Consider the following 27,457-nt stretch of genomic DNA (forward strand, 5'->3'; position numbering starts at 1 on the left):
AGAGCTCTGACTTTATTAACGTGCTCCATACCCTGCGTTTATATTAAAACAAGTAGAACCCACCAAATTAATTACAGAATGGACTAGAAACAGATTAAAAATACATCAGCTGCTTTGTTTTTAGAGGAGGAACGTGTCAACTACATATTTCTCCGTCTAAAACTCGTTCTTCAAGGCTCCCCTGGAGCCCACACGAGCGCGTGGAGAGGGATGTGCGCGCATCTGTCTATATCGGTTTCTACTTAATTGGTTCTCCTACAGTCGTGTTAATACGGGGCAACGAGAGAAGACTTTAACAGGACGAGGGAAGGAAGCCCTTGGAAGGCTACAGTCTACTCTGACCCGGAGCAGTGGTGCTGGGACAAAGGGAGAGATCCTATTTGTGTCTCTAGGGCAAAGAAAATGCAAAACTGAGAGGACCCGAGGGAGGGCAGGACATGCAGAACTGCAACACAGACGGGAAGAAGAACCCAGCAGAAGTGGCAGCCAGCCAGCTTTCACAGAGCAGCGGGGAGTCCCTGGCATTCAGAGACGACCCCTGCAAATGGGAATCGGTCCCACAAGACGCTTTGGGGAATAAGCTACCTTCCCTCCCTCATTAAAAACCACTCCCTTGTGATGGTGGCAGTGCAGGTGGCAGCCAAAAGGAGGTACAGGACACATGTGGAGATCTTTTATCGTATCCCCTGAACTAGCCTATGGGTATAAAGAAAGAGAGAAAGGAAACTTGTGTAAATGAGTTAAAACAGAAGGCAATCATTTGCATCAAAGTCACACCCTTGTTAGAATTCTCGTAACAGAACCCCCACAACCTCTCTCTAGCCTTAGTTAGTGAGCTCTGAGGGTGCCGCTGCTCCGGGCTCGGGGCCTGCTATCTGGCAGATGCTTAGAGATTTGATACGAGTCTCTACCGTCTTCCACTACATTCAGGCTCAGGCCCCTGACCTCCTCCTCGTGACTTCTAAAGTGCCAGCTGTAGCGAGATGTGGAGCTCTCCTGTTTCAAACTTACTGCAGCTTTGTCTCCAGCAAGTTCAGTTTCTGTCGGTCAACATAGCGAGAAAAGAGGGACACCAGGTTCGTGGGTATAGAGATTGGCTTGGCCAGGGCTGCTTGGGGAATCCGCAGGAGTTCTCGGGTCGCCATGAACATCACCTCTGTCCTGAAAGGTAAACCGGTAAGAACTGATAAGGACCATATGCGAAAAACAACGGAAGATTATTCCCAAAGACCAGGAGAGGGGAAACCCAGTCCCCACTGACCACTGGCTGCCGTGTGTGGATTCTGAAGCAGGGTCTGAACTCTGGAGGTCTTCCCCACGGCTCAGGATGACGAGGAGCAGTGACAGGCCAAACTGCAAGAGGAGACAGAGGCACTCAAACTCAGCACCACATCCAGGCCTCCACCACCACCGCAGGGGTCCCGGTACTAGATGGGGAACAGCACCAGACCAAGGGACCCCACCGCCGTGCTGCAAAACGGGGCAAACGGCAGACAACCAAGACCAGGGGGGGCCGAGTCCTCCTACTCTGCTTCCGGCAGAGCAGCAACAGGCACTTCCGGGGGAGGGCGCGTCCAGGAGCCCAGCACTGAGCCCCCTCTCTGCTTGCCCACCCCACCATGCGAGGAGAAGCTACTGTTTCCCTGCACGGATAATACGCCGGTTAGATTTTCTCCTGTTTGCCAAAACAGAAATGGATTAAAAAAGAAAATCAAAGACAAACTTAGATACAGAAAATTAAAGGTCACAGAAAAGGTAAAGGAAAACACTAAATAGATGAAGAGATTTTGAATTAAGAAAAAAGATGTTAAGACTGGTGGGAAAATGTACAAAGAAAGGTAACTGAAATGATCAGGATATGAAGAGATTTCCTTAAATCTCCTTAAAAACTTTCCTTAACCAAGGAAACACACACTGGACACATAAAGCTTAGACAAGACATTAAACACAGAAAAAGGATACATGATATATCCACATATCTAATTTAGCAACAGGCCTTAGAGATTAAAGATCTGTTTCGTTAGATTTGTTTTATCCGGGGGGCAGTAAGAGCAGGACACGTGCAGTCTGAAGGGGCACAGAACGAAATACAATGGGGACGAGGGGACGAGGTTAAGTGCAGGAGTCGTAGCTGCAACGGATCTGAAGGGAACCCCAGCTTTCTGTGTTTACCTCACAGAGGACAACACTGGGCTACACAGATCATCTCTTGTCTGACCTCACCATCTTCCATCGCCTTTATCAATGTTAAAATTCATAAACCAAATAACGTGCAAGGCCCATAACGCCCATCTTCTGGCCCCCGGAGCACTGTGTCCACTTGGCCTTGGATGTTCTGCCCTCAGTCACACTTTGGTGGGTTTTTAGGTGCTAGGGGGATAGAGGTCTCGACTCTCTCCCTCCCTCTCTCTCTGCTAGCACACGCGCCCACCGTGGAAAGGCAGGACACTGAAGGTCACAGCGGTGCGCTCATCTGAGTAACAGGGTATCTCTGGAGTTGACCTCATCACCTCCACTTCCAGATCAGGAAATGGGCTCAGCAAAGTGTAATCATCTGTTTGGCATCACAAGTCTAGAAAATGGCAGGCAAGGAATGGAAACCTGCTGAGAGCTCGCATCCTCTATGTTAGGCTTCCCCCGCACGTCTCTGGATCGTCAAACTGATGTAAATGAAATATGCAACGGGAGGTTCTACTATTTAGCCTCCTGACCAAGAGTGCGGATTACCAACCCAGTACGTTCTCATCTTCATGTGAGAACCCCCATTTTATCTGAGGTCACACGGCTGTGAACTGAAAGAGGTTTTCCAGCCTTCACTGCAATGACGTATGGCAGGTATGAGTAGAACCTGGCCACTGAGGCTGTTGGGTTAGAACTCCTGGAACAGGTCCAAGCAAGGCAGACAGACAGTAAATATCCACCGTTTGGCCCCTCTGCACACACCTCTCTTCCTGATGCAAAGTGGAACCTTTAATTCAACAACCAGCATGGAGCCCAAGGGTCACGAGCACGGCAGCCACTGCTAAGGCTGCAGAGAAGGTGAAGGAGCCTGTGTCCCTGAGGACAGCGTGGACGCCACCCCAGAGCTGTTCCACGTGAGATACAGAAAACCGCACTTTGTTGAGACCATCGTTCTTTCTCGCCTCTGTCACTAGGATCTCAATGTAACTCCTGACTGAAAGAAGCCTTTCTTCTATAAGCTGCCACGGCCACAGCAGCCCTTAGTTGTACCTACAACTCAAATCTAGAAGGCTGGCAAGTTCAGGGACCCAGGAGGGCTCGGGCACCTTGTTCTGGAGCACAGCAGCGAGGTGAGGGTTAGAGGGCGCCGGCGCGGCCGCGCTCTGAGGTAGGTTCATTAGCTGTTGCAGAAGGCTGGTGACAGTCACTGACGGAAGGTGATAGAGCAGGAGGGAGAAGGGACTCAGTAAGCATGGCAGCACCTACAAAAAACAGAGAAAAGCATGACATCCTGGCAAGTGCGGCATCCGTGGGCACGGACAGGAGCGGGTGCTCAGATGTGCACTAAGGGCCTCAGGCAAGTTGTAACAAAAAAGGGCTGGCGGGTCTAGCAGGTACTACCAGGTCTTAACAATGGGTTCGGAGGTGTCTACCGGGAACTTTTTAAAACCCGATTTGCACAGGAAACATGACTTGTGTGAACCGAGGGTGTAAAATCACTTCTCAAACAGCAAGATTCATGATGAGACATTAGTATTTTAATTCACTCTACAAACACTGAAATGCGTACAGTGTGTCAGGCACCTGGGTTAAAACGAGATGGTAAACAGGACAGACCTTCAGGGATCTAAGGCTGAGCGGGGAGTCGCGGGTACATGGGCACTTTCATTGTACCGTGGGGAGCACGCTGACACAGGCAAATCTCGAGTCCTCAGAACTACCCAGAAGTACTTTCAGACTTCACTGGGTCCTGTTTGATCTTTATAAAAGCTCAGTGAGGAAATGGAGAAATGATAATCCAATTTTCAGAGATCAGACAAGCTAAATGAAAAGGAGCTTGGTGTTCAGAGTGACATAGCTAACAGAAAGAACCAGAATCCAAGCCCATTGAATTCTAGCCTGCAAGTCCTTCCCTCCTTTCAGCCCCGAGGCCCAGACTGGAAAGTAAAAATACAGTGCTACCAACAGACCTAGGTTCTAACACAGGCACAGAGATCAAGGGTGCTCCTAGCACTCAGGGCTCACAGCATAAAAAATGATGGCCGGTATTACTTCAGACAGCATTCAAGGCTGGCGTTCAAAAGTAGTCTATTTATGATCTATTAGTCTATATAAACAAAGCTTTAACAATGAAAGCAGTTTTAATCATACATAAAAGTGTGAACAAGTGTATGATGAAGCCTATGTACTCATCACCCAGCTTCAACAATAATTAAATCATTGACATCCTGCCAATCTTATTAAATCTAAATCGTTTCATCCCTAAACACTCTAGTTTGAATCTCTAACAAGATCTCTTGCTGTATGTGACACCTAACAAAATTACATCTCCTCCAAAGTCAAATTTCTCTGCTTGTCTCAAAAATGTCTTTTAGCAGATGACTTATTCTAATCGTAATTCCAACAAGACCCAGACTTTGTATCTGGCTGGTAAGGCTTTTAAAATCTGTGAATGGGGGGCCACATCTGAGTGGTTCCGTTGGTTGAGTGTCTAATCACTGATTTTGGCTCAGGTCATGATCTCACAGGTTCTGGAGTTTGAACCCTGCATCGGGCTCCATGCCCCCTCTCTCACTTGTGCTCACTCAAAAAAAAGAAAAGAAATCTGTGAATAGGTCCTGTGCCCACTGCTTGTTTCCTTTTCTTCTGTTTAGCTGTTGAAGAAACAGGGTCATCTGTCCCATACTTTGGATTTAGCTATTTGCACCTCCGTGAGGTCACTTAACAAACAGCTTCTACTAGCATCTGTCTTTCAAAAAAAACCAAAAAAACCAAAACCAAAAACCCCGATGGCTAGAATAATAGGTTTGATTAAATCAGATTTAAGTTCTCTGAGGGGAGGGCAAGAAGCAGTATGCTTTCTCCTCCGTCATGTCAAGAAGCACCATGTGTGGTGGTCCCGCTCAGCGGTCAGGGGTCTGCAGTCCCAACCACAGTAAAGTTCCCCATCTACCTGTTACCTGACGCCTCTTGCACCAGCAGGCTCCACTCTCCAGCCTGACTGTGTTATTAGGGGTGGAAAAGGGGTGATTTGCTGATTTTATCATTTCGTTTGCATTTATTAGCTGAAATTCTTCTATGAAGAACTTTCTGTTATCAACTTTCTAGTCACCATGAGACTTGGACGGCAAGGCAGGATAAAGGTTTCACTGTCTTTTGAAATTTACCCATTTTCAGAATAATGAGTTCTTGATGGCCTAGCAATCTCTGAAGGTGATTAATATATTTTCTGGCATCATTATGAACTCATTAAAATATGTAATATATTTTAATCCATTGCTCTAATTTTTCTTTCTGATGCAAATTATCCCATTTTTGGACAACCAGAGCCCCTTCAGTTTGGTGTGTTCAATTTTACAGGGGACCCCAGTAATCATTTAGCTTCCTTACTTTCTGGCACAAGATATTCCAGGATTACCTTGTATATTTTATGCCTCAGACCTGCTAGTTATTACTTCAAGAAATGGTATCTGGAGAAGTGGTCTATGACTCTTTAATGCATACAGGTGAAAACTCAGCCTCTGCAGTTAACCAAGTTTTCCTCATTAGCAGGTACCTCCACTCAGGCAAGCATCTTCGAATTCCTAGCTCTCAGGACCTAGCTCCAGATGCTAAATTTCTGGGACCTAAAATAGCACCTGGTACAGAGAGGTGTTCAATACATATTTGCGGAATGAATAAAGCTCTCCCAAACTTGTTTCCCCTGAGGAATTTCTCTAAGACTGAGTGCTCGCTTCATGGCCTAGAACAATCTACATGCTGTCAAGGGAGCTGTTGCTTTCAGTCCTACTTCGGTTTTCGAGGCTAAACCTCAAATCCTTAAACTTTACTCCAATCCATTTTTCGTTCTTGAAATCCCTAAAAAATGTTTTGTCTTATCCCACTTCACTTTTCCTAACGATGAAGGCTCCACTTTGCATTAATTTCTTCTGCAGGTGCTACAACTTCAGAAGAAATTTTTCAACTCAGAAGGAGTAATTATTTCAGAAGAAGTAATTTTCAAGTCTTCCAGGCCATACCACTTACAGGGTATCCTGGCATCACATTTTCTGCGGACCATCACCAGATTGTTATTCATCAACTCACAGTCTATTTTAACAGGCTCACTCATAAATTCTAACATTCTGAACCTCACACTTAGTAATAATTGTCCTTTATGTTATCCTTATCAACTGCTTGCTCTGAACTTAAGACTGTTCTAAAAATTGCTGATCTTTCAAGTGTTACAACAAAGATAAGCAAAGAGCAATTCTTACCAGGAGTTAAGTTATAACCTTCAAAACCATGTTTCAAATTCCAGCCTAGTTTAAATTTTTTAAAAATATTTGCTCATTTTTTTGAGTAAGAGAGACAGTGTGAGTGGGGGAAGGGCAGAGAGAGGAGACAGAATCTGAAGCAAGCTCTAGGTTCCGAGCTGTCAGCACAGAGTCTGACGCGGAGCTCGAACCCATGAACCACGAGATCATGACCTGAGCTGAAGTCGGATGCATAACTGACTGAGCCACCCAGGCACCGCAAATTCTAGCCTAGTTTAGATCATGACAATTATAAGTTACCAGTGCTGGCTTGATTCCTGTGGGATACTATTCAACTAAGTCCACAGCTGAACGTTAAGTCTTGATAACAGCCCGATGAGTGGTACTTTACATCCCGCAAAATCACCAAGACCACAAGTTGCAAGTTTTCATGAGCATCAGATTCACCTGGAGACTCGTGTTATAGATACAAAAGCCCTGATCTTTCCTCTGTAAATTCTGGTTCAGTGTGTTTGGAGTAGATCTGAATTATCTCCTTCCCAAGAAATCCTGATACACGGCACAGCTCTGCAACTGTGTCAAATTAAATAGAATTATTGTTTTCCTCAGTTTAGGAACTTGGTCTGCTGGAGCAAAAGTGGGATTAAAAATACAGGCCTGCAGTAAAGTTTTGCTTTAAATAAATCCTACTGCCCAAGGTTAGACAAAACTACAGAAAAGGGGAGAGGGGAGGAAAAGCAATTTGGATTCTAGAACTCTGATCAACTACGAAGACCCAGAGGAAAGAAGTCCCACATGGGGGATCATCACCTCATCCTGTGCATCCTTCTTGATAAGGAAAGGGAGATTCCTGGCTGTTGTCATGAGAATGTCAGCTGCTTGCTCTGTGGAGAGGAAAGGAAGAATACGGGCAACCATTCTCTTCCCTTTCCGGATACACATGATCTGTACAAAGTGGTCATCACTTGGCCTGCAGGGGAAGGAAATGCTAACTTAGGTCAGCAAGAACAGTGCAAGACATCATTCTTCTCTGCCTACATGTTACTGAACAAATACACTGTACTCGTTTTCACCCTATAACGACCTGTGCCACAAAATAGTGAGAATTACTTCTCCAGCGCTCAACCATATGGTAAAAAGTAATTTTTCAAGTTTCACAGCGTAGATCATCACTTCACAAACGTACATTAAAAAAACTTGGTCAAACTACAAGCATTCATTTCCTTTACGTTTCATGTAACTATACACATAACATGGTAAAAGCAAAATCGGAAAACCTACGTAAGCAAAAAGAATATAAAAATATTCATTTCAGAGTGAACTTTATTACTGCTGTTATCATTTTTAAAGAAACTTTTTGCTGTATATTTTTTTCATTAAAAAATGAGTCCACAGAATTCATACAGCTTTCTTAACTTTTTTCACTCAACAAATTGTGACATTTTTCCACGTCAATAAATACACTTCAATTACATCAATTTGATGGCACCTAACATTCCCAACTACGGACAAACCCACGTTTATTCAACCAGTTGCTTGTCAACACGACTCCAGAAAGGTGTGTTGAAAAGAAAGTGCTTATTCTTATGTTCTGGTTTGTGTACGTCCTGGCTTAGAAGAACCATCAATTAACTTCAGTGAGCAAAGGGAATGGAGTTATCAGGACAGAGTCCTCTCGCATTCATCAAATAAACACTTAGGTTTAGAGAACATTCAGCGTTAGCAAGATCCTGGGCAGGAGAGACAGATACAGATAAAAAGATATATTAAGGGGCTTAGTCCTCACTGGAAGACTGATTGGCTTTCACAGCGTATGTGTATTCTATGGAAATCGCGAGAAAGTATAATATAAATGTCTATACTTTTCATCTCGGTAGAAAAGATAATATAGGAGAATTACAAGGCTGAACATGCTAAAATAAAGCATAAAACAAGTACAAATCATAGACTCAAGCACAGAAACCAAACCACAGTCCCCGCTGTGTCGCCGGTGCCCAGCAGATAGTGAATAAGCAGATGTTGAATATATGAACCCAGAATAAAGAGATTATTCTTTTCCTGGCTGGGAAGGACTGTGAAATGCTTTATATGACATGGCATATGGCTAGAAGGACAGACTCTGAGCTTCCTGAGATGGTAAGGAAGTTCAGCCAAAAGACAGAAATGTGGATAACTGAGGTCAGCCGAGTGAGGGCGCCAGCTGGCTGCACGTGTCCCGCCAAGTGTTCAATTCTTACCTCTCTTGTCCAGGCAACTTCCCCCTTAAGTTGTCATACATGCTACAGATTTTGTGTTTTCTGTCATCTGCCAGGGCAGGTCGCTCTTCTTCTAGACTTAGGAGGTACCGCCTTTCATAATCCTCCACATCAAGGAGTAAACTATAGGTCTGAGTGAGATACAAAGCAGGCCACAGCACACTGGGTCAGGATCAGAGTATTAGGTAAACAACTTCACGGTTTAGGACCCCCAGGTAAAGACAGAAGAGGGAAAACTAACTGTAGTGAGACTGAGAGGAGAAAAGGTGCTCTTTAAAATCCAGAAAAACATAGTGAAAAACTTAAAGAATTCCTCCCTGTCTGTTGTCCTTTCTTGACCTCTAACCCAGGAGGTAATGACAGTGAATGATTACACACTTTGCAAATGTTACAGCAAGAATAGCATTCTAACACAAATGATGTTTATCACTGCTCTCAGTGATGTCTCAAATTTATAAACATAGCAATCATTTTACTACTGGGTACCAGGCACTGTGCTAGGCACTTTGCATGTACTCATTCACCAAATACTCTCCACAGCCCAGTGAGAGACAGACGATTATCATCTCTGTTTTTACAGATGAGGAAAATGACCACAGCACAGAGAGGGTAAGCAGCCTGCCTCAAATCACAGGCTCAGTTAGAAATGGAGAAGACGTGATCCGCAGACCAGTTACGCCACGGCCTTGCAACAGGGTATGTATGCCTTACGAATTAATTGCCTACAAGGTTCTACACTGCTCTTAGCACTCAGCACAGTGCCCAGCATACAGGGGGTACCCAGTAAATACATGTGAACTGGCTTAATTAACTACATTCACAGGTGGAACCTTAATACTTATTCCCATTTTCTTAGAAGGTTAACTGAACAGCGTGGACAGAGGCTGGGTACTTCTGACTGTGACTGCAGTGTTCTTTCTGTGAGGTGCAGCACACTCTTTTCTAGTGTGCTGGGGTATACAGCAGGCGTGTAGGAAAACAGATTCACTAACTGAAATTACAGAACACCTACTGCCTACTTTTCATTTCTTGCGAACACATACATTTGACAGTTCCTTATTTGAAACTTAGAACAACAACAGATTCTAAAACTTACTTTCTCAATTATGACAAGGGTTTTTCGTCTCTTGTCCCGAACCTGTTTTTCTTTTGTCTCCTACAAAAAGGAAAGACTATTCAGTGTGAACTGTTTACTTCTGTTAAAGATAATTTCTTAAGTGTGGACATACTGTAACAGAAACCTAACACTAAGAAGGTTAATAATCTGAAACAACACTAACTGGACAAAGATCATAGTACTAAAAGAATTAATCCACACAAATGACTAGACTGAATTTACAGATGGGCAAAAGGTAATGGTAGGATACAGTAAAGAAGATAATCACAGGAAAATCTTAAGCGCACACAGAAAACGGTAATTGTAAAAACTGCAATAGACAGCTGATGTTTGCAGCCAGTTACCCAGTTTAAAGACTCCTGCCCCTCGGCCTGCCCGGCTGCCTTGGAGGTGAAGGTGTTAGGGTCTCTCAGCCTGTGTGCAGGACCCAGACGGCCTGGCCATGCCCAGTGGGATGCTGCCAGTTAGACAACAACCGACCCCATTCCCCAGTGACCCCCAGAGCAGTGGTGATGACCCGCACAATTCTGCTGATACTTACATCATCCTCACTCCGAGAGGTGACAACGGCATCGATCATCTTTCGGGGATTATTCACACTAGAGACCGTGAGCTTTCCCAGAGAGCCCTCGAACTGCACTGCAAGGACAGAACATTTCCAAAAAGTGAGCGAGCGATGCAGGTGGGCCACTGGTCTTTCCTCACCGCCTAACAATTCAGTACAAAAACCTACATTATCTAACGCCATCTCTTATTAAAATTTATCTTTTCCCATTCCAGGGTTACAGTAATAATAAAAATCTCAAGTATTTCCCCTTTATTATTGGGATACCAGAGATCATAACACGTTTTTAAAAGTTACGGAGTCTCCAGTCCTAGAGGACCGAGAAGCGCACCTGCTGAAACAGGCTGTGCTGCAGAAAAGCCTGCCCTCTGCACGTCGGGACAACAGGCCTTTACGAATGAGTTCCAAACACCTCTATCTAGCCGTCTGCACGGCTGTTTACGTTTCAGTGTGTCGGCAGCATGCCAGCAGCATGCCAAAGATCTTCCAGCACGGCCCGAGGGACAAGGACCTACCTGGCTTATAGGCGTGCTCCAGCTTGGCCACCTGAGGGGTGATGAGCTTGGTGCGCTCCTTTTTAGGGCCTTCACCTTGCACGTCTTCAGCAGCTGACAGTTTCTCCAGTTTTTCAAAGTAATTCTACCATATGAGAAAGTGATTTCAGTTGCAACGTAAGCCCAGAGCACGGCTGCTCTCTATCGCTACATAATCATGCCAGGGGCGGTCAACAGCTTGAACTCTTTAAATGTACTGATCTTTCATTCTTGCTAGACTGCTAGATGTTTACTTCTCAAAAAATCCCAGCCCTCAGAAAAGCAATTATCAATGGAAGTATCTTTAGACTACCAAGATCTTTTTTTTTTTTTAATAAATGTNGGGGAGCAGACCAGGAGAGAGAGATCTAAGCAGGCTCCAAACTCAGCACAGAGCCCCATGTGGGTCTCGTTCCCACAACCCTGGGATCATGACCTAAGCTGAAATCAAGATGCTTACAGGCTCCTGGGTCGGTTGTGCATTTGACTTCAGCTCAGGTCATGATCTCACGGTTATTGGATTCAAGCCCCACGTCGGGATCTCTGTTGTCCGCATAGAGCCTGCTGGGGATCCTGTTTCCCTCTCTCTCTGCTCTCCCCCATCTCAAAAATAAACAAATATTGAAAAAAAAAAGTCGTATGCTTAATCGACTGAGCCATCCAGGCGTCCAGACTATTTTTAACTGAAGAACTATTTCAATACTTTGGTCTGAGAGCCTCTGTAAGAAGTTAAAAGCACATACAGAAACCTTTTAGTGAATAGTGAGAGGCTCTCCCGCTTGAAGAGGACAGAATGTGGTTAGTTCCTAACCACCTGAAAACCACCTCCAACGAAAAATCTGTCAGTACTGAAGTCTACCAATACTTCCACACTTGCCTTCTCCAGCGGGAGGGACAGAATGGTCACTTACCTGGTAATAGAAGTCATCCAGATAGGGGTCAGTGCTCTGCAGCTGCATCATCTGGATTTTGGAGACCCAGTCCTTCTCTCGCTGCAGCATGAGGTTGGCATAGGGGTCCTTTCGGAGATGGTCCTGATGGCTGCTCCGGTGACTTCCTCTATCTCCCGCACCATTGAGACTCCGATGCTGACTGGAAAACAAACAGGGCACATTCACTCCAAGTCGGGGCATTCCCTGGGCCTCATAATAATACAGGAACAAACCAGTCCAGGTAAAAAAAATATTCCAGTTTGCTTTGGTTGAAAAAGAAGAAGAGCTGAATCTTGACAGAATCTGAGAAGAGCTATGTGACACACACAGAAAGAACTGAGATCGGAGTGCCTCACCATGTGGGAATAAGCACTCTCACCCGTGGACTTCTGCTTAAGCCCAACAAGAACCCGAAGAGGTGGGCAGTTTTATTTTCTCCACTGAAGACAACAAACTGAGGCCAAAGAGATGCGAACACAGGCCCATTTGACCCCCAGTCTATACACTTCTTTTTTAACTTGCTGGAAATCATGAAACACTCCAAACGTAAAGAGAAGCTCACAATAAACATTCTTTTATCCAACACTAAGATTCAGTGGAAAAAAAAATTTATTTGCCCAAATCTGGATATATAGAAACCTTTTAGTGAATACTGAGAGCCTCTCCTGCTTCAAAAGGGGACTGTGCTTAGTTCTAATGAAGCAGCTCTGCGGAGTTGTACACAGGACACTTAAGTAACGTCCCGTCACCGCACCTGCAGCAGAAGGCCCTCTTGCACCCCGTCTGCACCCTAGTTTCCAGCTTCACTCCCTTCCCAGAGGGAGCAGCAGCCCGATGGTGGTATGCGCTCTCCCGGAAATGTTTTTAAGACTTACTACATGTGTGTCCACCTTGAAATTTTACACAGTATTATTCCGTGTGCCTTTAAGTTTTACATAAATGGTACTGGACACGTTGCGTCTTCGACATCAGGCTTTTCATATTCATCCATGTCGACAGCACACCCAGCTATCCACCAAAGAGGAGGACTGCGAGGTTGTGGTGTATCCACATTTTCAACCTTATTATCTACTCTCAAATTCTCTCCCAAGAGGCTATGAAACCAATATTCTTGCCAACAGTGACAGTGTTGACACCTTTCAAATCTTGCTTGTCAGATGATGTCATCTAATCTTAATCTATATTTTCATTACAGGCAAGCTTGAAATCTTTTTTTTTTTTTTTTTTGAGTTTCAGGTGTCAAATAACGACATTCAACAGTTCCACACATTACTCAGTGCTCGTCATGACAAGTGCTCTCCTTAACCCCCATCCTCTATTTCCCTGGCCCCCCGCCCACCTCCCTTCTGGGCACCACCAGTTTGTTTTCTAGAGTTTAGAGTCTGCCTCTTTTTCTCCTCTCTTCGTTTGTTTTGTTTAAGTTCCACATAATAGTGAAATCATATCAGCTTTACTAAGGTATGACTGATAAAGAACTGCACAAAATTAATGTCTACAATTCTGTATGTTTGGCCTCGTGCGAACTCTTTCTACATCACCATGCGTGAGGTAACAGATGTATCCAACACCCACGAGGGTTTCTGGACGTCCCACAGTGGTTTTTTTTTTGGTGGTAAGATATTCCACATGAATGAGATCCACCCTCTTAACAAATACTCAAGTATGTAAAACCATATTGTTAACTACAGGCACTACAAGTTTCATATTTTAACAGTCAAATATATTAATCTTTTCCTTTAAGGTATGCCCTTTTTGTGTCTTATTTTAAGAGCCTCTATTTTTTCCCTTGCAAACAGTCTTCTAGAGTTCCTTGAAAAGTGAAAAGGAATTACACATGCAGAACCGTAATACCAAAGGTTAAAGAAACCTCAAAGCTATGTTTACTTTTCTTATTTTCTGTATCTGAATGATCACAGAGCATCATGGCTATGAAGGCAGGGCTTTGACACGTCCTGTTCTTCTTTTAAGCCCCAAAAACTACCACAGGGGCTGCTACACAGCCAGGGCTGCCTATATCAATACACATTTTATTTGCTGAGTGAAGACTGAAGTTAAGGCTAGCCATTAGATTTCAAAGTTGCCTCTGAACTGAGATTATAAACAGAAGGTAAAGAGTATGGTAAGAACTTGGTAAGGAGTATAAAATGACTAAAAAAAAAAAAAAATCAGATCTAAATTGCATTTCTGATGGGGACGCCTGGATGGCTCAGTTGGGTAAGGGATCAACTTCGGCTCAGGTCATGATCTCATGGTTTGTGGGTTTAAGCTCCACATTGGGCTCTGAAGCTGGAAGTGGAGAGTTTGCATGGGATTCTCTCTCTCCCTCTTTCCCTCCCCCACTCGTTCTCTCTAAAATTAATAAAGTAAAAACAAAAAATTAGTAGCAATGTCAAAACTAAAAGCTGAGGTAAGAAACCACAAGGGAGCAGGAGGAGTACGTACTTTCTGTTCTGCTGCTGTCGCTGATGCAAGAGCCGACGGTGCTGTGGATGGAGGTGAGTTGTGTCTGGTCTAAACATTGGGGCCTGAGATCTGAGGAAAAAAGGGAAAGGTTTTCAATTCTGTTGTTCTGGAGACTTGAAATTTTAGAGAGTGTTGTCAGTACAGGATAACTTCATAGATGTTCACCCAAGGGAATGTTCAAGTCTATTCTCAGATCTTTCAGAAGCAAAAGACACTTGTATTTTACATGTCTTCTACAGAGACTGATTCTCAACTCCTAAGAAGAGGATCATAAAATGTGAGTGAATTAGCAGCAAAGCAGTGTAACTATTCTTTTCCCTCTGGTTAACAAAAGGCTCTTAAAAGATTTAACGTGCTTAGTTTAAACTATTTGGGTGAGACACTGAAAATATATGTGTGATTAAGGAAGACACTTGTTGGGATGAGCACTGGGTGTTAAATATAGGTGATGAATCACTGGAATGTACTCCTGAAATCATCACTGCACGATATGCTAATTAACTTAGATGTAAGTTAAAGACTAAATAAAATTAACAAACAATTTTTAAAAACCCTAGCATCCCACACCAAAATAAATAATTGTTGCAAAAAAAAAAAAAAGAAAAAAGAAAATATGTGAGACTGCCAATTTACATCAACTTGGCAATAGGCTATGGTACCCAGTTGTTTTTTTGTCAAACACTAATCGAGATGTTGCTGTGAAGGTATTTTGCAGATGTGATTAAGAAAATTAATTAAGAGGGGGTGTCTGGGTGGCTCAGGTCTGATTCTTGATTTCGGCTCAGATCGCAATCTCATGGTTCTGTGGGCTGAGCAGCCATGTTGGGCTCTGAACTGGCAGTGTGGAGCCGGCTTGGGTTTCTCTCTCACTCCCTGTCTCTCTTCCCCTCCCCTGCTCACACACTCTCCCTCAAAATAAACAAACATTTAAAAACTTTAATTAAGAAAAAAGATGATCTTTGGAAATATGGGTGGGTCTTGCCTTAATCTACAGAGGCATTAAGAGCAAAAATTGGTGTTTCCCAGACAAGAAGGAACTTTGCCTCAAGACTGGAACCCAGAAATCCTGCCTGAGTTTTTGTTTTTTAATTTTTTAACTGTATTTAAATCCAAGCTAGTTAACATATAGTGTACTGCCTGAGTTTTTAATCTGCCAGCCTGTCCTACAAATTTCAGACTCAACTGCAAATTCAACTCTTCTCTCAATTTCCACTCTGTTGGCCTGCTCTACGGATCTCCTTAGCCATTTCTTAAAATAAATCTTTTCTTTATAAAGATATACATATACGTATATATTTTACATGTACATACATTTTTGTGTGTGTGTATCTTCCAGGCTCTCTTTCTCTGAGGCATCTGATATGATATGGTATACAATAAAACAGAATTTCACTAGAAGCCGGAACTTGAACCCCTGTTCTAAAACCAGAGCAGAAGTGAGCAACCAAGCTAGTCCCCAGCATCTGTGTCTGTTCTTTAACATACGGTGATTCCTGTTAAGCCAGAGACACTTTGTGCCTGTCTGTGTTTGTAAAATGGATATAAAGTGAGACCTAAAAGAGGTTAGAAGAAATAAAAGAGGCGATTAACCAGCAATGTGCAAATATACACAGGAAGCATGTGACTTTAGCGAAACGCTAATTTGGAAGGATGCCTCGAGGCTGTCAAGCATTTCTGTGTTTGGTGAGTTAAGGATCCAAGACCATCTCAAAACCCACCCCTCGCAAACATCACGAGGCCTCTGTATTGTAACACTGAGCCTCGAAAAGGACGACAGGTAAAGAGCGGCCTGTGTGTGCACACCTTAGGTTCTGCAGGTGAGGCCCCGGGCCGGGGGAGTGCTGCTGGGGAGGCGGCGCGGCAGGGGGTGCGGCACTAAAGAAGGCCCGGAAGCCTGGCGCTGGGGGCAGCACCTGCCCCACTCGCCCTTGCAGCAACTTGGGATTCATTGCGGCAAGCGGGCTGCCAACGAATCCAGGAACCCGTGCGAACTGGCTGGGAGACATCCGTCCAGGCGGCAGCTAGAAAGGGGACAAGATCTCAGATTTAGTTCATCAGCAAGTCCTCTTGCTTTTACCCACAGAAAAGTGAATACTGTTTCCATCAGTAACTTTGTTTGAAAAAAGTGTAGGAAAAATCGAGAGGCAGTGGAGACTGATTAACGGCAAAGAGGGACATGGTCTAGGGAAGGTCAGGAAAGGAAGCGAGCTCTTTGTGAGCTGGGCTAATCACAGGCTTACCTGTGCTCCTCCCAGAAGCTGTGCTCTCTGGAGGGGGCTGAGGACAGGAGGGACACTAGGAGGGAAAGGGTGACCCAGCAGGGAAGAGTTCTACGAGGGAGGGAAAAAAAGGACAAAAAGTTATATACATTCTTCGAAAATGGTGAATCGATGTAACAGAGAATTCGGTATGAATGCCGAATAAACTTGGATATAAAAATGCTCCAACTGTATAGTCAAGCTGCCCATGGAAGGAACACAGAAGAGAGGAGTGCTAGAAATCAGGAAGCATGACACTCATGTAATCTGAAAAAGGAAGTAGTAGGATGGGGACTGAAACAGCAGAAAACAAGATGACCAGGCCGAGTTTGGATTTTTAAAGACACAAAAAAGCTCCAGTAGGGAAACAACTGAACATGATAAACCATGTCTTCTGCCCTGGGCACCGTAAAATCTAGAAATTCAAGCACGGAGGTCATGAAAAGTGCACCTGATTTAGGAGCTGTCTGTATACGAGCAGCATTCAGAAACTACATGTGCTCTCATGAGGCTGTAGAGTGACATACCGGGACAGTGCAGAGCTGGTTTGGGGACGCCCTCTCACTGTAGGGAGCAGGATAGCGCGGTGGCATCGGGGGCCGGACATGGACAGGCTTCGGGCACAGGATCTATCAGGACAAACATATACACAACTACACTCAATGAAGTCAGTTTTTCCTCCGCCGACACCCCCTCCCCTCAAGTACTGGTAGACACGCGAACTTAATGCAAAGCCCTACTTCTAAGCAAATCGCTATGGCTGGGGGTTCACAGAAGAACCTCTGGTTACTTCCTCTCGTAAACATCAAGCAACGTGCCACTTGCAACTGAAGACGATTTAGCTAATTCTCCAGTTATCCCCACCCTTCCATGCTATCTGAGGGAGGTACCAGCAGATATTCGGACTTGCAAATTCTCTGCAAGAAGATATATTTTGGTAGCAGCGAGGGAGAAGGAATGATAAGAAAGCTGGAGGATTAACTAAGTCCTATTCTGAAGCCCCTGTGATATGGCCGCCATGCTCAGCTCTTTTGTGATACATTGTGACTCCACCATTTCATAGGCTACTGAGCCTAACTAGGCCATACCAACACCACCCTCCCCCCATACCTTCCAAATTGGCCTTCCTTTTCAGCTGCTGGTTTCAGGTGGAGGAAAGTCTATGGAACAGGACTGCACAGGCTCTAGGGAAAGCAGGGATATCTTAAAGGTAAAAAGGGATGTGGACAATGCTGTGTGTTCCCACTCCCCCCAGCTTTCAGTTACCTCTCTGCCAATGTTTTGGGCAGCCAGCAAAACACTCTGAAAAGGATATTTACGCTAAATGTGCTTAACTACCTTTTTTCTCCCCCACTTAAGAGGCAGCAGCACCAGGACCAGCATCAGGAAAGGGCATGAGGGAATGTGTCTCTTGTTTGTGCTAACTTCTCCTCTAATTGGCTATTTCTCTTTCTACTCTAATGCCTACCCCAAACGTCCACCCTCCTCCCGGCATCGCCAATTTCCCAAATAATTTTGCCCAGATTTCCCAATATCCTGGGCTGAGTGCCTGTTGATGAGAGGTACCTGTTGGCTGAAGCTGGGTACAGCCATCTGCTTAGGTGGGGTGCCTATGGGGACGGCTCTGACGGGAGGGCTCCCGATGACAGGTGATGTGGACCGCCGCGGCAAGGCACGCTCAGAAAGGTCCCGATCATCTTCTGGGCCCTGTGGGGGCCTCTGAGGCAGGGCATATTCTAATACAGACACTGTAGGCATTTCCTAATTGAGGAAATAGTTTAAAAAAAAGAGAGAGAAAATTAGCTCCTGGCCAATTTAAAATGTTTTAATAATCCATATAAATGCCAAAAGCATCTTGAGAAATTATTTTTAAGTTTTATTTCTATTTCACATCCAGTAACACTCACTCTTTGGTACACAGCCCTCTGAATGCACGTACACAGCCTTTTGAGAATGCACGGAGTCGTGGATCTGCCACCACAATCACGGAACAGGGCAGTTCTGTCACCCCCACTTCTGTTGTGTTGTCCCCTGGTTACCCCTCCCACCACCCCCAACCACTGACAAACGCTGATCTGTTCTCCATTCCCACAGTTCTGCCTAGAAATGACTGAAGTAATTCGAATTGCAAGCTAACAAATTTGAGTTCTGATGGCTCCCTTTCAACCTTTTCAAATTAAAGCATGGCGAAGTGCGCATGGCCACGGAGGCTGAGGAAGTGTATGATCAACACAGGCGGCTCTGAGCGCTAGGCTGAGCACTCTGCGTCATAGGGGCATGTGACACTCATCTGGAAGTGTTTCGGTAAGCAAAGGGTGACAACGGGCGCCAACCTGAGATCTGCAAATGCTGGGAATTCGTGTAAAGACAAAGTGCTTACTACCTGAGCTAGCAGTGGTCCCCGGATTCGCCTCAGAACTTCAGATCCATCCCAGATGCTGGAATTGAGACTCCCTGGTTGGGGCTACCAAAAAAGGAAAACACATACATAAAGTCTGGAATGGTGGGGGCTTTCTGGGACATTTAGCTGCTTTTGGTGAACAAGGCTCCAAGAGATTCTCAACTGCTTGAGGATACGAGATTATAGTGTTCCAGAATATACATTATTCTCTACCTTCAACTGCTACCATCAGGAACTATATTACCAATTTTCTACGGTACAGGAAGTCTCTCGGGAGGAAACAAAACGGCAAAGCTCAATACTTCACCTCAATCACCAGTCTGCTATAGTTCTCAAATCAGAGTAACATACTCACTTGCAGGACTGGCCTGGTCTGCACTGCCCTCATGATAGCTGGATCTTCTAGTTCATTTTCAATCACCATCTTACTGAGTCTTTCTGCCAGATTCTCCTCATGGTCACCCAGCAAGTCCATCTCATCCCTTTCTCCATTGCCCGTTTGCTCATTAACTGCTGCTGGAAGCTTCTCTTCCAATTCAGCCAGGCGCTCGTGTGCTTCCTGCCAGTCATCATCTAGAAGGAAATCACAAGAAGGAAATACAGTTCATACTGGGACTAAAAAGTTTAATGAAATTCTTCTGGGAACCAAACACACAACTCTAACTTCAGAAGATAGTAAATTTCCACTTAGAGACATGAACCAAGGTTTTAACTGAAAGGTACGTGAAAGTGGGCTTTTCACTGAGGACAAGCAACACCATACCAGGAACAAAGTTCAAGCACTCAGAGTAACAGCTTAATACTTTATCGATGGCATCCAAACTCTACTCTGAAAACAATTTCTAAACTGGTGATAGATCCGTACATGGCAACCTGCTGGTTTTGAGATTCAAGTAAAAAAGGAAACGTAAGACTCACTGCATTAACATACACTTTCTTTTAGATTATAACTGCCATCCTCTTTACAAGCTCCCAAATCCATTCATTTCATTTGATTTATATTCGTTGAGCACCTATTAATGTGGTTAGGTATGGTTTAAGCACATGGGACAGATCAGTGTATAAAACAAAGACCCAGCCCTCCTGCAGCACTCCTTCAAGCAGGGATGAGACAAGACAGACAATAGATGTATTGATTAAGTACATTAGACACTGTATCAGAAGATGAAGCCCTATAGGAGGATAGAGGAGAAGCAGCATGTTGAAAACTTTAAATAGGGTGGTCACAGATACTTCTCATTGCGAGGGTGACGTCTGGGCAAAGATTCAAGGGTAAGGTAGTTAGCCATACGGACATCTGGCAGAAGAGCGTTCCAGACAGAGGTACAGCCTGTACTAAGGGCTTGAGATAAGTGACTGATGATTCTGAAAGACAGCAAGGACTGTGTTTTGATTACAATGATCAAGGGGAAAGAACAGAGAACAAAAAACGAGGCCAGATAGGCAGCAGGAGGGAGCTCCTTCTGGGCCTTTGGGATCTCTCTGATGGAAATGGCGGCGGGGGGGGGGGGGNGGCTGTTGTACTGAGAATACAGTGAGGATGCTGGAGGGGGGCGGGGAAAGGAGTGGAAATATTGGAAGCCTGGAGGCCTGCCAGGTGACTACTGTATACGTCAGGGAAAAGGTGACAGTGCCCTGGGTCCTGTCCTCTCCCACCCTAACAATGTGTCTGCCGTCCCTGTACGCGACTCTGCAGTCTGCAGTGCTGGCACCAGGCTGGCTTCTCACTTTTTATGCTGACACAACATTATTTTTGAGTCCTGCTGCAGCACACACAAATTTGCAGAACCCTTCATCAGCTTCTATAACCAGACCCTGTTTCCAGCACTCCGTCTCCAGTGCTCCTCAATCTCATTCCTCCATTCCGTTTCCATCATAAAAGCTCTATTCACTATTATGCTCTTTTCAGTATTCACTTTCAGGTTATCTTCCTCTTCCTCGCAGAAGCTTTCCCTAAATCTTTTCGTTCTAATGCTGCCTTTACCTCCTCTAAACTTCCAAACTCACAAAAACCCTACGTATTCGTGTATATTTCATTACTTTAGGTTTGTTCTTTATGTCCCATAAAATTCATCAGAAAGGGTAACAGGTAATTCTCTTTATAACGAACATTAGAAACACAGAATTCTCCAAGTGTCCTCAATGGCAATCCTTCCACATGGTTTTTCTTTATACCTCATTAGAGAAAGAGGGAAGGAAGACCTGGAGGCAACATAACAAGGGAAAAAAAAAGGTGCCTGATATACACTAAGAGTATAATAAATGGTAGCCAGTTAAAAAAAAAAGCCTTAGATTTACTGACAATTTTCTGAGGGGCTCACATATAACTTGTTAAAATTATCTTTTTTTTTTCTCTTCTTATAAAGAAAATACATGTTTATTAAAAAATTTAAACATCGGGGCGCCTGGGTGGCTCAGTTGGTTAGGTGTCTGACTTCGGCTCAGGTCATGATCTTGCAGTCTGTGAGTTCGAGCCCCACATCAGGCTCTGTGTTGACAGCTCAGAGCCTGGAGCCTGCTTCAGATTCTGTCTCTCTCTCTCTGACCCTCCCCTGCTTACATTCTGTCTCTGTCTCAAAGATCAAAAAACGAAACAAAACAAAAAAACACAAAACTTCAAACATCACACAAATATGTAACTTTGAGAGCTCCCCAGAATTCTACAGGTATGTTAAGTTTTTTAAATGCAAACTATAAGGTTTAACTTGTTTCTTTTTATTATTTTTATTAAAAAAGTTTTGTTAATATTTATTTCTGAGAGAGAGAGAGAGAGAGAGACAGACAGACAGACACTGCATGAGCAGGGGGAGGGACAGAGAAAGAGAGGGAGACACAGAATCCCAAGCAGGCTCCAGGCTGAGCTGCCAGGAAAGAGCTGGATGCCGGGCCCAAACTTACAAGCCGTGAGATTATGACCTGAGCTGAAGTCGGATGCTTAATCAACTGAGACACCCAGGCGCCCTTTGTTTCTTTGTATTTAAGCAATAATACATCTGGTACAACTTTTCATGCACACAAACATGCATACAACTACTGATAATATTACCTCATTCTTTTTAACACCTGTGTAAGATTCTGTTCTATTGATATACTAATTTAATTGATCTCTTACTGATGAAAAATTGATTATTTGCAAATTTTCAATGTAATGATTAATACCCTAATGAGTATTATACAGATCTTAACATCTTATGCAAATATTTACTAAGTAGGCAAAGTCCCTTGTGGGGTCAGATTATAAGCATTTAAAATTTGCTATTTTTACTACATAACAACAGATCACCTAACACTAGTGACCCAGAAAGCAAGGGAAGGAGACTTCCAGACGTATGATCAGAACCGCTGTCTAGTCTTTGGGCACGGCGGTATATCTGAATGTACTACTTGGGGTAAAGAAAAAAATTCACTTTCCGTGAAAATTACAGTATTAATTTAAATTATCAGTTACCTGGAAAAATTTTCCTAAAGATGAGTGTAGTTAAAAATCAGTTGTGACACCAATATTTGTGTCATCTTTGCTAAGGAAGAGTGAGCCGAGCAAGTTTTTCAAGCATTGTTTTCTGCAATGCTACTAACTCACTGATGCCAAAAAATGGGGACTCTGTGTAATCCTGAATTAGGGGATTTTAAAAAAAAAAAAATTTATTTCCCCAATTTAAGATGCTAATTTGTTAGCAGATGGATCCTAATGCAGAAGAATTCTAACCTGAATTGTTTTCGTTTACCACTGGCCATGCTCATCTTGACTAAGCTGACTAGCTCCTACCAGAGATGAGCAGTTCATCTGTCCTTAATAACACATTTGAAAAACACTGGTTAAGCAGCTGTATTCTATGAAAATGGCTTTGTTGTGAATGGACTGTCACTGTTTCAAACATGTAAACAAAGGGTTCTAGGCCACAGAATACTGTCATCTTCATTCCGGGTTTTCCTTGCTCTTGTGAAAACTCCTGTGAAGCAATATGTCAAGTGATCACATGCCCTTTACTAGGAGAGGATACCTCGCTTGTATCTTTTTCAAATGACCTAAAAATAAAGTTACGTAGATATGCCAATGCTTGTACTCAATCCACAATGGTCAGAATGATAAAGGCTGGGCAAAAGAATACCAGAGCAATGAAGAAAAAAGAAGTATCTGTTTTCTGTTAACTAATTAATTAATCTATACCCGGATGTGGGTTACTGAATTCCGGGCTGCTGTCTCAGGAATATTTTTGGATAAAAACAAAATGAAAAGGAAGTACAAATGAGTTAATGTTAAGGCAACCTAAGTCCCTAAAGATTATAACAGCTATCAATTAAAGGGAAGTGGAAAGAATGGGGAGCCCTTCCAAGTGGAGGCAGGAGATTCCCAAAGATTCCTCACCAACTTTAAACATAGCTGGTAGTTTACAGATTGTATTTATAGTTACTTAACCTCTCTCACACTTTGCTTCCTCATTTGTTCAAATGAGGATAATAATAGTATCTACCTCACAAGGTTCTTGTGAGAATTAATAACATATACACAACATTTAGAGTGGTGCTTAGCAGATAATAATCACTTCGTGTCAACTTTTATTTTTAGAGAATGAGTTAAGATTACTGTGGCTATTTACTGCTTTAAGATGATGTAAACATTTTTCCATGCAGAAGACAAGGACTAGTTTCTTAAGGAAAGGTGACATCAGAGCATCTGCAGCCAGTGACTTAAAATAACTACTGTACTGACAAGTGTTATTCAAGACACTCACTCCTTGAGTTAAAAACTATCAACCCATAACATATGTCAGAGGTCTGACATTTTACCTCCTGGTTTAAATTCTTAATTTTTTAAAAAAATTTTATTTATTTTTGAGAGAGAGAGAGAGAACAGGAGAGGGGCAGAGAGAAAGAGACACAGAATCCAAAACAGGCTCCAAGCTTTGAGCTGTCAGCACATAGCCTGAAGTGGGGTTCGAACCCATGAGCCATGAGATCATGACCTGAGGTGAAGCTGGACGTTTAACTGACTGAGCCACAGAGGTGCCCCTCCTGGCTTAAATTCTTTATACCATCTGTACAGGTGTATTAAACAAATCACAGGTTGAGTTAGCAATTTTTTTTTATAAATCTGTGTAACATTTATATCAAAATATCATGAAGAATTATGATTTTAACTTTATATCAAGTATATTATATTCCCAAAGGAGAGAGCTCATACTTGGAAATTTCCATTTCTTTTAATGATTATTTTGAGAGAGAGAGAGAGAAAGAGAGCGCGAGTGCGCGTATGCAGGGGAGGGGCAGAGAGAAACGGAGAGACAGAATCCCAAGCAGGCTCTGTGCTGTCACTGGAGAGCCTGATGGGTGGGGGTCTGGGTTACAAACTGTCAGATCATGACCTGAGCCAAAGTCAATAGTTGGACGCTAAACTGACTGAGGCACCCCTAGAACTCTCTTTTCCATTATAAACTTTGTTGAACAAGAGAAGTCTTTCTTAATCACTTATGTCTTTGTGTACAAACTGGGCAAACCATATGCTATTTCACTGCCTTTACTTTTTACTACCTGTTCTTTTACTGTAACCCAGGGGCTTTTTCAACATGTGTGTACTTTTCTTTTTTTCCATCATACAAAACACAGTTCTGCACACTCCAACATCCTTTTAAGGAAATACTTTCCCCAACTTGTGAGGAACACAGAAGTAGAAAAAGATTGTCCATAGCACACTGGAAGTCAATGAGAAGAGGCAAGATTATTTCTCTTCTGTCTGGGTTCAAAAGTGAGGGCATAGTACTATGCTGTTTCATCCTAATATAACAGCTGTTAATCGAGTCCGTCAATTTCATTTAATAGTGAGGAATCTGCTAGAAAATGGTAACATTCAGTACAATACTTTAAGAGAAAAGGAGTTCTAGAAACAAGCACCCAGTGTTTGTAGCTTCCATTGTATTCTATAGGTTATATGCTAAAGAAACTTCCAAATACAATTTGCGATTCCCATCAGTCCATTTGCAATTCTATTCTACATCTCTTCCCCGGCGATCTCCATGGAGAGAGAAGAGCAGCTTTGATCATGTCATTCTCTGGGCCTATCTCTTCTCCTAACTATAGTCATAATCCTAATGCTCTTTGGTTTCCTTCTGTAATCAGTCTTCCTTCAACCTTAAACACTTCTCGTGTTGCTCCCAAAAGTGGCAGTTGTAAATCTCTACGGAATCTTTTAAGTCTTGACTAACAAGAGCAAACTTTGTTATTTTTGCCAGTTAATTCCACTTAGTCTAAGTTCTCATCAACTCAAGCTGCTGAGGTCACTGCAGAATGAGTAACCACTATCACACCTCTAAGATCTCGTATTTGTTTTTGACATTCAACATCTTCAGATTAGTCACTATTGCATAATTTCCTCTTGCTACTCAACTTTGAATGTTTGTTGCATCGACAGAAATGCTGATTCCAAAGAAATCACACATAGTTACACCTCCCAACAGATACAGTTATTGCTACTTTTCAACACCAACAGTTAAAGTAAAAATATTTGTATGGACTCGTACCTATTGTTTTATTAGTACACTTGCTCTAGGATCTCTAATTCTCGAACTTTATCATTGTAAGCGTGCTCACTAAGTCTCCCATTTTAGTAATTATAACTCTGAGTCATATTAAATTTAGTTTGGCTCTTTAATTTTTTACCCTTTTCCAATTCCTAGGATAAGTGTTCATACCCAGGGATGGGAAAATTTCATCTGTGCACAGCACTTTGCTAACTTATGAAGACTTCCTATTACCACAATTCTTGAAATAAAATGCTTTCTATTTTACTGAAGATACTACAAGGCACTAGCAGGGTCATGCAATATACCATTGGTTAACTGAATTTTATTTTATTTTTTAAAGCTCATATCCTTATTTTGAGAGAGAGTAGCCATGGGAGGGGCAGAAAGAGAAAGAAAGACAGAGGAGGGAGGGGGAGGAGGGAGAGGGAAGACAGAATCCCAAGAAGGCCACGCACTGCCAGCACAGAGACCGATGAGGGGACTGAACCCATGAAATGCGAGATCATGACGTGAGCCGAAATCAAGAGTTGGACGTCTAACCATTGAGCCACCCAGGTGGCCCATGAATTTTAAAACATACACACTCAAGTCCAAGTTTTCTCTTAGTTTACTAGTTTTCCAAAAGTTGCATGTTTCAAATAAAAGTTTCCTTCTTCTAGGATTATTTTAAATCTTTATAAAATGTCTACCTGTCTAACCATTTGCATTCCTTACAGCATCAACCTAGAGCTGTAGGTAATGTAGCTGGAAGGGTCAAGGCTCAAAGAACACCTGGTTTTATATATGAGGAAAAAAGAGGCCCAGGGAGTGGGGTAGATGCTTCCGGTGAGGACTGAACTATTCTGAGACCAAGAAAAGAATATTTTGCCAAATTTGTGAAGGCAGTTACTCTCCCTAAGATAAAGCACTTAAAAAAAAGAGAACATCTGAAAATAGAAAGAGACCAAGATGACATTATAAGAACAAGATGTCACTTACCAACTGCACCTGACCCGAACGTATCATCATTGAATTGATCAATCTCTTCATCTTCCTCTCCCAAGCCCTGAAATGCATCTTCATCTTCATCCAGAGGACAATCCTCTAAAGACTAAAAAAAGAGAAAAGAGATTAGCTATTCATGTGTTCACACTCACGAATAAAACTTTGAAAAAGTCATTTAAAAGAATGCTCGTTTTATCTTCCCCATCATCAGAATAGCTTCATTATGACCTCTTGTAAAGACAGCATTTTTTTCTGTGCTCAGTTTCCCTGACAGTGGAAGATGCCAGTATCTTCTTTCAGTTTCTCTTGGCCCAAACACTCCATTTCTCCATCAAGAATCCTAGTAACAGTATTTCTTCACACAATGAAGGAATTAGGCCCCCAACTTTCTTCACATCACTGGTTAGAATAGCAATGAAAGCTGAAAATCACTTTATTACTATTTTGCTTGAGTTATATATATATTTTCAATATATATGTATTTCGATTTTTCAAAAAGTATGTTTCCCATATTCCTGTCAAATTTTCAACTGTATTTTATTATGCCCTTTTTAAAGCTTTCTGTTCATTTTCCATCCTGTTTTCTGTAGGCCCAAACTCTGGCGATAAAACAGAAAGCTAAATTTTCAACCCCAATCAAGTGAACTCTGGAAAAGCTGTGACAGGGTGAGTTCAAGTTCTGGCTCCATTCTTACAAGTGGTGCAAACTTGGGCAAGTCATGTTCTAGTTAATTCATGACATACCTCTGAAGTACCTATTGCATCTCAGGCTCTGTGTTAGTCTCTGGGTGGTAACACAGGGATAATACCTCAGTGAGGATTAAATGAGGCAAAGATTTGGCTGCGAATTGCTCCACAATGCTAGATATTACCAGAACAATGTAGGTCTGTTCCCTTTTCAGTACTTCCCCCCTCCATTACAGTTTTCAACAGACCTATTTTCCAAGTTTTCTTCTGGCAACTCTGCCTACCGCATCTCATCATCTCTCTCCAT

The 27,457-nt window shown here is 43.0% G+C and overlaps 1 protein-coding gene across 1 annotated transcript; it reads right to left on the reverse strand.

Moving 5' to 3' along the window:
• On the reverse strand, positions 1-27,457 carry PATL1 (PAT1 homolog 1, processing body mRNA decay factor). The gene is made up of 20 exons (XM_077748815.1): positions 27,435-27,457; positions 27,273-27,324; positions 26,458-26,569; positions 19,317-19,534; positions 18,944-19,024; positions 18,127-18,321; positions 17,088-17,189; positions 16,543-16,632; positions 16,106-16,323; positions 14,282-14,371; positions 11,819-11,999; positions 10,890-11,013; positions 10,351-10,448; positions 9,789-9,848; positions 8,675-8,823; positions 7,248-7,407; positions 3,288-3,443; positions 1,262-1,353; positions 1,012-1,161; positions 1-696 (listed from the first exon to the last, which is right to left on the reverse strand). Exons 1-20 carry the CDS (start codon positions 27,455-27,457, stop codon positions 675-677), a joined length of 2,373 nt encoding a protein of 790 aa, XP_077604941.1. The 3' UTR covers positions 1-674.

This window comes from Crocuta crocuta, unplaced genomic scaffold, assembly GCF_008692635.1.
Source record: "Crocuta crocuta isolate KB4526 unplaced genomic scaffold, BGI_CrCroc_1.0 scaffold323, whole genome shotgun sequence".
Taxonomy (NCBI): Eukaryota; Metazoa; Chordata; class Mammalia; order Carnivora; family Hyaenidae; genus Crocuta; species Crocuta crocuta.

Coding starts and splice junctions, on each gene's coding strand:
- PATL1 (XM_077748815.1), bottom strand. CDS start 27,457: ATGGAGAGAGATGATGAGATGCG. Junction 16,633..17,087: donor ACCAGCTCTGCACTGTCCCG/GTATGTCACTCT, acceptor CCTCCCTCGTAG/AACTCTTCCCTGCTGGGTCA. Junction 1,162..1,261: donor TCCACACACGGCAGCCAGTG/GTCAGTGGGGAC, acceptor TTTACCTTTCAG/GACAGAGGTGATGTTCATGG.